This window comes from Gymnoscopelus braueri (genome assembly GCF_963280865.1).
Source record: "Gymnoscopelus braueri genome assembly, chromosome: 4".
NCBI lineage: Eukaryota > Metazoa > Chordata > Actinopteri > Myctophiformes > Myctophidae > Gymnoscopelus > Gymnoscopelus braueri.
Genome location: NC_137605.1, coordinates 27,916,478 through 27,929,465, shown reverse-complemented (window position 1 = coordinate 27,929,465; position 12,988 = coordinate 27,916,478). Strand labels below are relative to the sequence as shown.

General features: G+C 41.2%; 1 protein-coding gene across 2 annotated transcripts in view; it reads right to left on the bottom strand.

Moving 5' to 3' along the window:
- The window catches only part of dgkb (diacylglycerol kinase, beta), a gene marked incomplete at both ends in the record, with an annotated part of 72,337 nt that overhangs the window by 25,855 nt on the left and 33,494 nt on the right, over positions 1-12,988 (bottom strand). For both annotated transcript variants that reach the window (XM_080425527.1, XM_080425528.1), the window contains 2 exons: positions 2,532-2,596; positions 12,603-12,763. In XM_080425527.1, coding sequence (XP_080281653.1) covers positions 2,532-2,596; positions 12,603-12,763 — 226 coding nt within the window. The remainder of the gene's footprint in view (positions 1-2,531; positions 2,597-12,602; positions 12,764-12,988) is intronic.

Sequence of the window (12,988 nt, the reverse complement as noted above, 5' to 3'; positions counted from 1 at the left end):
AACAGCAACTTGCAATCTGTCTTCAAGATATACAGTACTTTGCTTCTTCTGTCATCCAAGATCCACATCATACATCTACTCTGAGAAACAGCTTCCAGGATGAAAATGGCTCGGTGATAAGTTGCATTATACTTACTGTGCAATGAACCCCTTGGACAAATCCAACAAAATCTATGCTACCTTGAAATACTAAAATCATGCATTATTGAATTGGCAAGGATAGTGTGTAATAGAGAGATCCTAAACCCATTCGCCCCTGTAAATTATTCATTGAATTCCAATAACAGATGGTATCATTTTCTTAAAATATCTCAATCATTTTTCACAAAGTCTTAAAATGGTATAGAACAACAGAAATGCATTCTGTGTGTCCCATACAGTATGTTGACCCGAAAGGCCAAAATAATACTTTGGATTGACCGTTTGCGTTGTGGAACGCATGCGTAATGTGGAACACCTTTGACTAAAGAAATTAACTGATCAACATTCAAGCTACATGTGTATTCTTCACTTACTTACTTAGGCCCACTTACTTACTTACTTATTCTTCACTTACACATGCTATATTGAACTGAGGAAAGCTACTTATTTTCCAGTGCAACAATCCATGCAAAAAAAAAACATATTTAATTCCATCAAAATTACCATTGCTTTCTTAACAAACCAAATCCCTTGCAGACCTGCGTGTGCAAGGAATGAACTATAGAAACACAGTTGGCTAAATGTTGAACTAAAACTCGGGTAAAATATGATAATGAGTACAAATGGGATTATTAGGAGACTGTATGTCATCAGTTTGACAGATACATGATGTCAAACTAGCCAAGCAAATTCAATTACGCCTGCAATTACTCCCTGGCGCTAGTGGAGACGTATTGGAGATGTTAAATATTGATGGAAGCATAGATGCCACAATTTGTTCATCTCCAAAGGTGAACACATCTCCTTGAAGTAATCACAGCTGCTAAATATGAAGCCTGTCCATTAGTCACTCTGAACCCCAAAGTAGCTACACAATCTATTGTATGTGTGTATTTATAAGACACAGTCCTTTAGATAATGCTACAGATTTATTTTATTATTTTCAGGTTTTATCATTTATTGTAGGCTACTATCGTAAAGACATGTTAAACACTTAAATGCAGGTCAAGATGGTCCAGAATGTCTAGTAAAAGGTGCATTTATTTTGTGTCATTTACCTTGCTCATGACAACAAAAAAAGACATGACTGTTTCCCAAACAGTGGGTCGGAACCCATATTTGGGTCGTGGACCAATTTTTATAAGGTCACGAGTAAATATTGCCTTTTTTATTCCTACATTTAAAACATATATACATATATATTATTTCAAAAGATTAAAAAACGCTATAAAAAATATATATATATTAATAACAACATTTCATCAATTAAAAACTATTCTAACATTTTTCAAAGGTATTTCATGAATAAAATAATTGTTTTAAATCATTTCCATTAAAAACATTATTCAAAAAAATGTTTAAGAAGTAGTGAAGATAGCAGATCTACAACCTCACAACACGGCACGAAGCGACGCGTTGTGAGCTTGTAGATCTAATTTCTAATTTCTCTTTTGGGTCTTGAGCTAAAAAGTTTGGGAACCACTGCTCTACACTGCACTGCACTGATAACACTTTACCATTAACATTAACATTAACATTAACATTAACATTAACATTAACATTAACGTTTCACGCGACTCCAGTTTCCAGACTGGGTATTTCAGCACACATAGTTTTATGCAAACCTTTACATCCTAATGGTGCCTTCACTAACACTGGCCTGAGTGGACATGATAGGGGCAGAGGTGTTGCGTTCATTTGGCATCATTTGACACAGTAGCTTAATTAATTGGCTCAATTAAATGTTTAAATTGATTTGAATTTTACACACACACACACACACACACGCACGCACAAACACAAACACAAACACACACACACACACACACACACACACACACACACACACACACACACATGCGCGCACACGCACACACACACACACACGTGCACGTGCACGCGCACGCATACGCACACACACGCACAGGCACAGGCACAGGCACAGGCACAGGCACAGGCACAGGCACAGGCACAGGCACAGGCACAGGCACAGGCACAGGCACAGGCAGAGGCACAGGCACAGGCACACGCACACGCACTTAATGTCAAGGAAATATAATGAATATGCATGGAGATTAGCATTTCTGTTTTTCTTTTTTCTCTTTACAAATAAAAATGAAAACAATAGAAACAGAGAAGAAATATTAGAAAAATTGTTGGCTAAATCAACTACAACTACAGTAAAAATTGATAATTAATACAAGCAGCGTTATTAGGACATGGATTATCACAGGAGATCGCCAATTAAAACATCCCAGGTAGGTTGAAAAGCTACCACATATAGCTTTGCATATTTGTGTTGCTTGATGACAAGACACACACTCACGTGCATGCATACGCACACGCACGCGCACGCACACGCACACACACACACACACACACACTCATACCTGCTGTTAAATCTCTCCGGGTGCTTCTCTCTCATGATGTGAAAGCGATGTGCAATGGAGGCATCCTGCAACAGAGAAACAGAACATGGGTAGCCGTGATTTGTAATTTTGTATACAGTAAATGTTTGCACATTCTGCTTTAACATCCCACAACGAATGTCCCATGAATTCATAGCAAACATGTGCATAGAAATATCACAGGCCAACACAATTAATAAAGATTAAAGCCAACTTTTTCCTAACTCCCCAAATCACTGCACCTCAGCAGCACACATGTCGTACTGTATGCATATTCATACATGAGCACAGATAGAGGGGCGTGTTTGTATTCCTGGCCAAGTGGAAGGTGGCGGTGGGTTTCAGCCAGGGATATGGGGGTATTGACAGAAAGCCTGATGAACAGCACGCCGTCTCCACACTGGCTAATTAATTAAACACACATCGTGAGTAATCACAGCTCCCGACCAACCTACAGGATGCTGCCGGCACCCCTGGCAACCAAGTTGTTTTCTCTCTCCACCTCTCTCTCTCTCAAACAGAACACACACACACACACACACACACACACACACACACACACACACACACACACACACACACACACACACACACACACACACACACACACACACACACACACACACACACACACACAAACACACGATTATATTACTAAACTTGAGAGGACATAAAAATTGTAGGGTGCCATTGAAAATATTTGAAAAATATCAAATCTACAAGTCCCGCTGCGACGCTGTGAGCTTGTAGATCTGTGATTGTTTGAAGCATAAATCAGTAATAACTCTAATCCCAACCCCTTAACCTCTATGCCTAATCCTTATCCTAATCTGTAAACCTAACTCCCCAAATCTTATTTAACCATAACAACTACTTATTTTGTAAGGACGAATAAAATTGTCCTCACAATGTCTGTCTGGTTCCTCTTCTAGTGTTCTACTATACTTGACTTGTGGGGACATTTGGCACTCGCAAGTATAGTGATCACACACACACACACACACACACACACACACACACACACACACACGCACACACGCACACGCACACGCGCACACGCGCACACGCACACGCACACACGCACACACGCACGCACGCACACTTACTATTTTTGGGATGCTCTCAACCATTATCTCGCCCTTTTTTCCTTCTCTCTTTCTCTGTGACTGGGGGGCACAAAGTGTAGCCACACTACAGCTCTGGGTGTTAGGTAATAATACAGTATGTTACATATGTTAATGCATGGTAACGTTGACAGAAACGCTTCTGCAATATGTTAACCCAACTACCGGTACTAAGAGTAAAAACTTCTTTTTTTTTAATAAGTCGAACTTGAGCTTCTTGAAAGGTGTTTGTGGTATCTCTAAGGCCTTGGTTCTCAAACACTATCATGTCAAGGACACCCAAATTGATATGTTTTGAGCACACGGACCCCCATCTGAAAATATTCTGTGGCAGGTTTATGTGTCCCCATAAGAGAAGATTTGTGTTGTTAAATATATTCAAAACTATTCCAAATCAAAGATAGCTGATAGGCTATTTTCAAATAGCCAAAGTACTGGCTTTGATGCTATATTAACGCATGGGGACTCCCTGGAACACCTTCAAAGACCCCTGAGAGTCTCTGGACCACTGCTCTAAGGGAAATGTGGTTACAGTGGTAAAAGTGGTAAATCACCAGGATTGACTGCTTAGCTCACCTGTATTGTCACCCTCTCTGGTCTAACAATATTTATGTTAAAAAGTGTCACAATAATAATAATAATGATTAATAATTAATATTATTAACTACAATATGTTTTCATAATTATTTCACCTTTTTTTTTAATCATAATTACCAATAATACAATAAAATATATTTTTCATTTTTAAGAACTTCTAAAGCAGTGGTCAATCTTGGTGTAGTCTTGGGGTAATTTATGGGGTTATCAGCAGCTCACACAAAATATATATAATCATTTCACAATTTTTTTAATCATAATTACCAACAATACGGGACATTTGCATTTTGAAGAACTTCTAAAGCAGTGGTCAATCTTGGTGTAGTCTTGGGGTAATTTATGGGGTTATCAGCAGCTCACACAAAAAAAACAATTTTATTGTAATAACACATTATCCTCAGATCTAGTGCATTTCCTCTCTCCTCCTGTCTATGCTGTGAGGTGAGCTTTTTTATGAATGGAGCCTTTATCCAAAGCACTTTACAATGTGTGTTACATCAAATTCACACACAAACAGTGGGTGCAATCATACGGTACAGTGTACAAGGAACAAACCTGCTCATCGGGAGCAGTTAGGGGTTCAGTGCCTTGCTTGACACTTGACGCGAAGCCAGGCGAAGCCGGGGATCGAGGCGACGACCTTCCGGTTTCCAGACGGCCGTTTTACCTCCTGCGCAACTGCCGCCTGTTGCTTATGACACATATCACTTCCGGCTTATTTAGATCTCTAACTGTTTTGAAGGCATCTGTTGCTCAATGAGAGCCATTACACACACACACACACACACACACACACACACACACACACACACACACACACACACACACGCACGTGCACACACACACACGCACGTGCACGCGCACGCGCACACACACACACTACATACAATATCGTTGCCGTCGGGCAGAAACCAGCTATATCCATTTTAAAATGTTGTATTTATTTTTATAAATCAGTGCTATTGAACACCCTTTACGTCTGTGTGTGGGTTTTACAAACATTGAATCAATGAAAAGTATTACAAAGCGCTTCTGACCAAACCTTCTAACTCCATTGGATCCTCAAAACTGTCGTTCAAACCACCTCCAACTTGTGGAGTTAGGTGGTTTGTCCCCCATTGATTAGAATGACCATGTCAGACGGTTAATCTCCACATTAACACATTCAATCCCGGAACACATCTGTGTCATTTTAAGCTTTCTTTGGCTATTCAAAAATAGCAGATCTACAAGCTCATAGCGTGGCACCAAGTGCCGCGCTACGAGCTTGTAGATCTGCTATTTTAGAAAAATCTACTATTTTAGAAAAAACATATATATATATTCAAAGATTTGCACATATTTTCACCATTCCAAATTTCCACCATTTAAAAAAAAAATAGCCAAATAAATCTTAAAATGACAGATGCGTCCCCAGTCTTAATGGATTAATGGTCAAAAACCTCCTAACTCCACTTGAGCTGTATTTGGGTAAAGGGATGATAATATAAGGACACGTGGGCGGCAGTGGCTCAGGGGTAGAGCGGCCAGATGCGGTTCCCAGTTCGTTCCCGGGCTCCCCCAGAGTTAGTGTCGAAGTGTCCTTGAGCAAGACGCTGAACCAGTGGTGTAAAGTAACTACTGTAAGTACATTTACTCTAGTACAATTTTGAGGTATTTTTTACTTTACTGGAGTATTTCCAATTTTCTGTACTTTTACTTCTACTCCACTACATCTCAGAGGCAACTATTACACTTTTACTCCACTACAATTATTTGAAAACTTTAGTTACTTTGTAGATTGCATGGTTTCCTCCGCCATCGGTGTATGAATGTGTGTGTGAATGGCTGAATGCACAATCTAAGCGCTTTGGATAAAAGCGCTATATAATGGACCATTTACCATTTTATTTTACGTTCAAGTACTGGTATCTGACAATGTATAAAGTCACCATACCAACTTTGATGAGGCAGTGTTGTGTTGTTCTAAAAACAAGTTTTTTTTTTTTCATTTCCTGAAAAGTTATATATACTGAGATATACTGTACGTATACATAAAATAAAATTGCCGGACATAATGCAGGTATGGCCTGAGGGGGAGATTTATGTATGGTGTGGGTTACTAACAGTACAGTGTATACAGGTTCCAAAAGCAAAACAAAACAAAACACAACTGCAGGAAAGTTCTCTGTATCTAAAAAGAAGCGGGAACTAGAAAAAGTGCTCCTCGGAGCACAGGTCTCCGCCAGGTCAGATTGTGCCCTCCTGGTGGCGCTATAATAGGCCAATGTGAAAAGGGTGCCATTTCTTCTTAGGCCTTTCAATCGGACACTGCATTCATGATTTGAGGCATTTTGTTCCAAAAATGTGTTTTGCTAAATTAGACCTGCTGGTGGCGCTATAACAGGCTCATGTGAAAAGGGTGGCATTTCTTCCTCGGCCTAGTGGGAAGGTATGCGCAAAATTTCACGGCAATCGCAAGCTGCGTTGATGATTTGAGGCATTTTGTTCAAAACGAACCAATCCTGCAAACTTTGGAAGCCAATCTTAGCCAATCAGGATAGAATAGAGAAAATCGGACAGATCCGTGTTGATCACATGACTATATAGATACTGTGTACCGATTTGTGTGAGGTTTGGACAAAATCTGTAGATTTGTGCAAAAATGTGTTTTGCACAAATCGGCCTCCTGGTGGCGCTATAACAGGCCAATCTGAAAAGTTTGGACAGAGGTTCGGCTTTGGCATCCAGGGAGTGTGTGTGCACAGTTTCGCAGCGGCCGGGCTAACGGTGCCGGAGATTAGCTGTTCACAGACAAACGGACGGACGGACGGACGGACGGACGGACGGACAGGGGGTAAAACATACTCTCTCGCCATGCCTTTCGGCCTGGCGGAGACAATAAGAGTTGCAGTAAACTTTTTGGGTTTGTTCCTCTCCCCATTCCACTGAAGCAATCTGCTTTGACCCTCTCTGCTTGAGTGGTATCGTTGAAACCACAACCACAGGAAGGACCCCCTGCTAGCGCTCAGTACAAAAATATCGGAGAAGCCAAAAAAAAAATGATACGAAAATCAATGGATCCTCTCTTGATGTCTTTTAAAGATGCTGTAAGGAGAAGACCAAAAGAATTCGCCAAGATCCCCGCAGACTCATCTTGTGCTTCAACGCGAGCCAGAAAGGTGAGATGATGGATATACAGTATGTAAGAGATTGTAACTTGATTTTCTTACAAACAGAGCAATAGTTGAAAACAAGACAGCAAAGTCGAAGAGAGGTTGCCTCTCTTTGGTGTGGAAGATCGGTACAGATCGGTACAAGTGGCGCTGGAGCAGGGCAACAGTAAACACCTATCTCAAGCAGGGCCGGATTAGCACTATGTGGTGGTTCGTTTTTTGGTCTGATTTTGTTTGTTTCTTTTCGGTTTTTGGTTACTTTATTTCGGTTTTAGGGTTAGGGTTAGGGTTATGTTAGGGTTATGTTATTTCATTCTTATTAAAAAAATTGGTGCCCCCATTGGCTGGTGCCCCAGGGCACTCGCCCCCTACGGCCTATGGGTAATCCGGCCCTGATCTCAAGGAATCCGGAATGAATAAAGTGCATTGTCACTTCACATTGATTGATGATGTACTATTTGTATAAGGGCTGCATGATTATGGCTAAATGGATGATGCTGATCATTTTAGCTTAATATTGTACTGTATATATATTACTGTATATATCGTGATGATTTTTGGTAGAAAGAAATATTTGTATAATTTTCTGTCTTCATTGCTGTGTTTATTGGTGCCATATGTAATGGCCTCTGTGATTTGATTGTCTCTGAGGTGCAACAACTGACCAAATAAAACGTTTCAATTCATTGTTCAGTTTCATGACCTCATAATTGCGAACTGATTTTCGATTACTTTTAATTAATTGCGCAGCCCAAATGTATATACTACGGTATTCCAAGTGCTAATACTATCTAACTATTACTTAGTATTTCAAAAGATTACCACACACTTATACGGTATTCGCCAAGACATATCAATGCTGTTTGTATTCAACTATTGTTTGAAACATTATGACTGAAATGTAATCAGATACAGTAGGCCTAATATTGGAAATTCTATCAAATGATCTAGACTTGACCTCCTCTGGTATTCGTCTTGACTCCAGCAGGGGAGGACTGGCCATTTGGCATACTGGGCATATGCCCGGTGGGCATTATTACGGTCATTTCGACAAAACTCCCCCCCCCGACAAAACGGCCCAGGGGGAGGTGGGCCGGTTCGGACCAAAATGCCAGGGCTGAATTTTGGTCCCAGTCCGGCCCTGGATGCCAGTGAGCAGCTCTTGACTTCAGATCTGGTATAACCATTGATTATTGACATATAGCAGATAAACCATCAGCATCTTCATGTTCGTATGTTCAAAGCTTGTTTGACCCCCTTGGGGCAGTGGGCCAACGTCAATTCACTCACTTTCCCCCTAGCTGCCCTCAAATAATTACCATTGTAAAAATCTGGCACCCAAATTAATACAGGACATGTGTAATGTCCTCTCATTGCTCAAAGTTTAGTCCAATTATGAGTGGCCCAGGCGGTTTGATGTGCCCTTTCACTAGGAGGAGAGTAATGGCTTTGACAGGAGCACCAGGATCATTAGGGCGACTGACTGCATTATGGTAGTGGAGCTAGCACAGTGATTAGTTCTGTCTCTCACCCCTAGCCCTGATTGAGATCATTACAATTCACGTCACTTCCACATCCTCCCAAAGGGATGGCTCCATTAATTCTCAATCCAACTGGGCTGTGACGGGGCTAAGGCAGGAGGTTAAGGGTGATTTTTACGGTGTTGCGCACCAAAAATAGCTGATCTACAAGCTCACAACGCTTTGCAGTGCAACGCATTGAGAGCTTGTAGAACAGCTATTTGTATAGATCGGCTACTTCGGTGCACGACACAATGTGCAAAGAAGTATATCAAGCCCTTTAGGTTAAAATAGTTTACCAAAAAAAGATGGCCTTTCTTTTATGAAAGGATCATCTGTTTTCAGAAATAAATGGCTTGGAGAGTGGAAGTTGTAAGGTGAGTGCTGCACTCCATTCATCATGGCACCAGTGGTTTGACTTTGAGGTGTAAGTTATCAATGCTTTGTCAGCTTTGCATGCCCCCTCCCCAAACCTCTTTTTCACATTGTAATTTAAAACGAGTCAATTCAAAATTGTGTGCTAATTAGAGAAAAGTCGAGATCAATTTGTGATGACACTCCCTAAATAATCGATACATGTGAACGTTTTGGTTGCTACTGCTGATCTTTTGATTTCGACAATGTCATTACAGAAACAATCTCTCTTCATCTGCATAATCTCTGAGGTAATTATTAGCTTGACTTGTGGCAGAGTTTTTTTTATTAATATTATATCGCACTCAATTCCATTGAGAGCTCAAAATCTTCTTAATCCTCCACAAACAACTTCATTTGTCATCATCACGCCTGCTGGGTACTAATCCCATTGTTAGAGCTAAGACAATAGAGTTATAATGACTTCATGTAAGTAGCCAGTCCAAAGTTCATTTTTAATAGTTATTCAGCAAGGAGAAATTCACTGGTGTCAATGATTCCCTGTTTCTCAGGACGAAGATTTTGTTATGGTGTGGCGTCTAAAAGATGGTGTGTGTGTGTGTGTGTGTGTGTGTGTGTGTGTGTGTGTGTGTGTGTGTGTGTGTGTGTGCGTGCGTGCGTGCGTGCGTGCGTGCGTGCGTGCGTGCGTGCGTGCGTGCGTGCGTGCGTGCGTGCGTGCGTGCGTGCGTGCGTGCGTGCGTGCGTGCGTGCGTGCGTGCGTGCGTGCGTGCGTGCGTGCGTGCGTGCGTGCGTGCGTGCGTGCGTGCGTGCGTGCGTGCGTGCGTGCGTGCGTGCGTGTGTGTGTGTGTCATATGACCTGAGACCCGTTAGAGTACTTGAAGGCCAGTCTGGACTGGAGCAATGTAGAATTTATAGCAATAGTGATATCATATTGATATTGCAACAGCAGCGGATGTTATCAATACAGACACACACACACACACACACACACACACACACACACACACACACACACACACACACACACACACACACACACACACAGACACACACACTACTGAGGGAATTGTATTACATCTGGCACAAACATCCACTCAAGGACGAATTGCTTAGAATTTGGTGGCCAAAGGTCAAGCTCACTATGACTAATTCTAATTCTAATTTCGTCATAGTCTTCACTTCACTACATGTCGTCTCTGTCAGGAGGAAACATTGTACTGTATGTCCAAAACCATTCAAAAAGAAAAAACTGTGTTCCAATTGATTATTTAGTATTTGTTCGTGGGAGGGAACCTGTGTGGGGAGGGTTAAACTTGGCACAAACACTGTTCAGGGGTCTGCCACAGGCCCGGCGCTAGCCGACAACGGTGGGGTGGCGGATGCGTAAGTACGGGGGGCGATTTTTATTAATTTTTACCGACAGCAGCTGAAGTCCTTGTCATGTCTGTCTGTCTATCAGTCCCTCCTGGTACACAAAACACCACTGACCACTTTTTTTAACATGCTGAGGAAGGCTTGACGCCGAAACACTATTAATTAAAAAGTACCAGAAGGTTGTTTTTTTAACTGGCAGTCTTGACTTAGAGGGAGAGATGGTCCGGTTGAGGGGGCCCCCTTACCCCCCCCCCCCCCCTCATCAGAATAGTCATACCAGGGGGCAGGGGCCACGTTAGGGGCCCCCGGGGGCCACAGGCACACTGTTGCTCCAATCCTCACCAAAATGAAAACTTTTTTTTTCACACATATGGTGCACTACAGCAGTGTTTAACACTTCAAATGGCCATAACTCGGTGACCATTTCTCTGATCAGCGCAATATAAGCCAATTTTAGCCAGCGCAATAGGTCTTTTAAAAAAAATTGTAGTACAAATACTGCATTGTGGTTAATAGTAAAAGATAGGAGATGAGCAGATGACATTCAATAACAACAACATGCAGCCATAAGATTGCTCTAGATGAGAGCATTGAGTAAGTACCTAAAATACAGCAAATCCATGCAAGTCATTCTACGGCACCAGGGCACAAAGTTTCTGACTCTCACTTTTAGCACACAGGGAAAATTATAAAGAAATTTAAAATTTAAAATAATAACTGGCATATTTGTGGCATATTTATGCCTTAAAATATTTTGTAATTTCTCATAAGTTTATAATGATTGCCATGTAGACCGGGTAGTCATTCACATAGTAGCTTTGCCTATTCTGATATTTATTTTGAAGTAGAACCCTTTCTGCTATACACATGCCCATACTGCATGTTCATTATCATTGGCAGACTATAACAGCCATTCTTTTCCTCTATCACAATGTTAACAAGACCTGTCCTCTAATATCCTCTAATATCATCATTACGGCCCACGGCTGTCTGTGTTATTCGACTAGCATTTGTAAGGACATGTGTCACTTATTTCCCTGCAACGCACGAATGTCACAATATGGAGATGTCCCCTACCTCCCCCACCTGCAAATGTCAATTACCATATTTCCCTTGACATTTATCAGTAATGGCTGACACGAGCTATGTGTAATCAGTGTTATTATCGTGGAGATAGTCAGGGAGGGGCCTGCGCGCAGCGCTGATAGCGTGGAAGGCACAATGCAAAGCGCGTCCACTTTAGGGTGCTTTCATCAATCAGAGGTGAATGAGACTTAAACGCATCTCATTGACAGCTTAATAAGAGAAGTAAATAAAAGACCTTGCTGTATAGATCATGTCATCACTCCTAGTTATGTATCATGTACAGTTTCTTAACCCATTAAGACCTGAAGCCGATTCTACAAATGTCTTCTAAATCCTAACAGTTTTCTGAAAAATCATATGTTGCTTATATCAGTGGTTCTCAAACTTTTTCATGTCAAGGACCCCCGAAAATAATATATATTTGGCCACGCTATTTTGAGGACCGCTATCTCAAAATATGTTGTTCCAGGTACCCCCAGAAGCAAAGATTTGAGTTAAAATGTTCTCCTTAAAAATGTATATATTCAAAGATTTGCACAAATGACGCGAAGTGACGCGCTATGAGATTGTATATTTTTGAATAGCCAAAGTATGAATTGACACAGATGCTTTACCGGTTTGAATGGGTTAAATCCATGCCTTGATTAACCACATGAACCCGGCCTCCCTATTCTCGGGCCAATTTGATTTGTAACTGACATTAGAATGCCAGCCTATGTACAGTACATCAGTGTTTATTTGCTTTTGTTATAATCAAAATAAATATGAAATAAATCACATTGTCCCAGCGGTACACAGTATATAACAGACTGACTAACTTACCACTCCAATGGAAAAATAGTTGTTGATGATGCTGTAAGGCACAGGGTCGCCACGCTCCTCCTTGTCTGTGTGTGTAAAGTCAATTCTCCAGCGATCCAGCATCACATCCGTGCTGTGCTCAATGTCCCGAAGAATCTTCAGTAGGCTCTCACCCTCATAGCCTCAAATAAACAGATGCATAACAATAAACATGTTAAAATATGTAGATATACATGTGAATAAAATATGTCTAACCTAACATATGTGTGCCTTATAATGTGCTTTATAACGCCATGATATTTTCAGCATGGGACCCTAACCCTGGCAGTGACAGCATCCTGCTCTTCCCACTGAGCTACTATGATGACTAATACAGCATAGGACCTTGCATACAGTTCTGTAGTGTA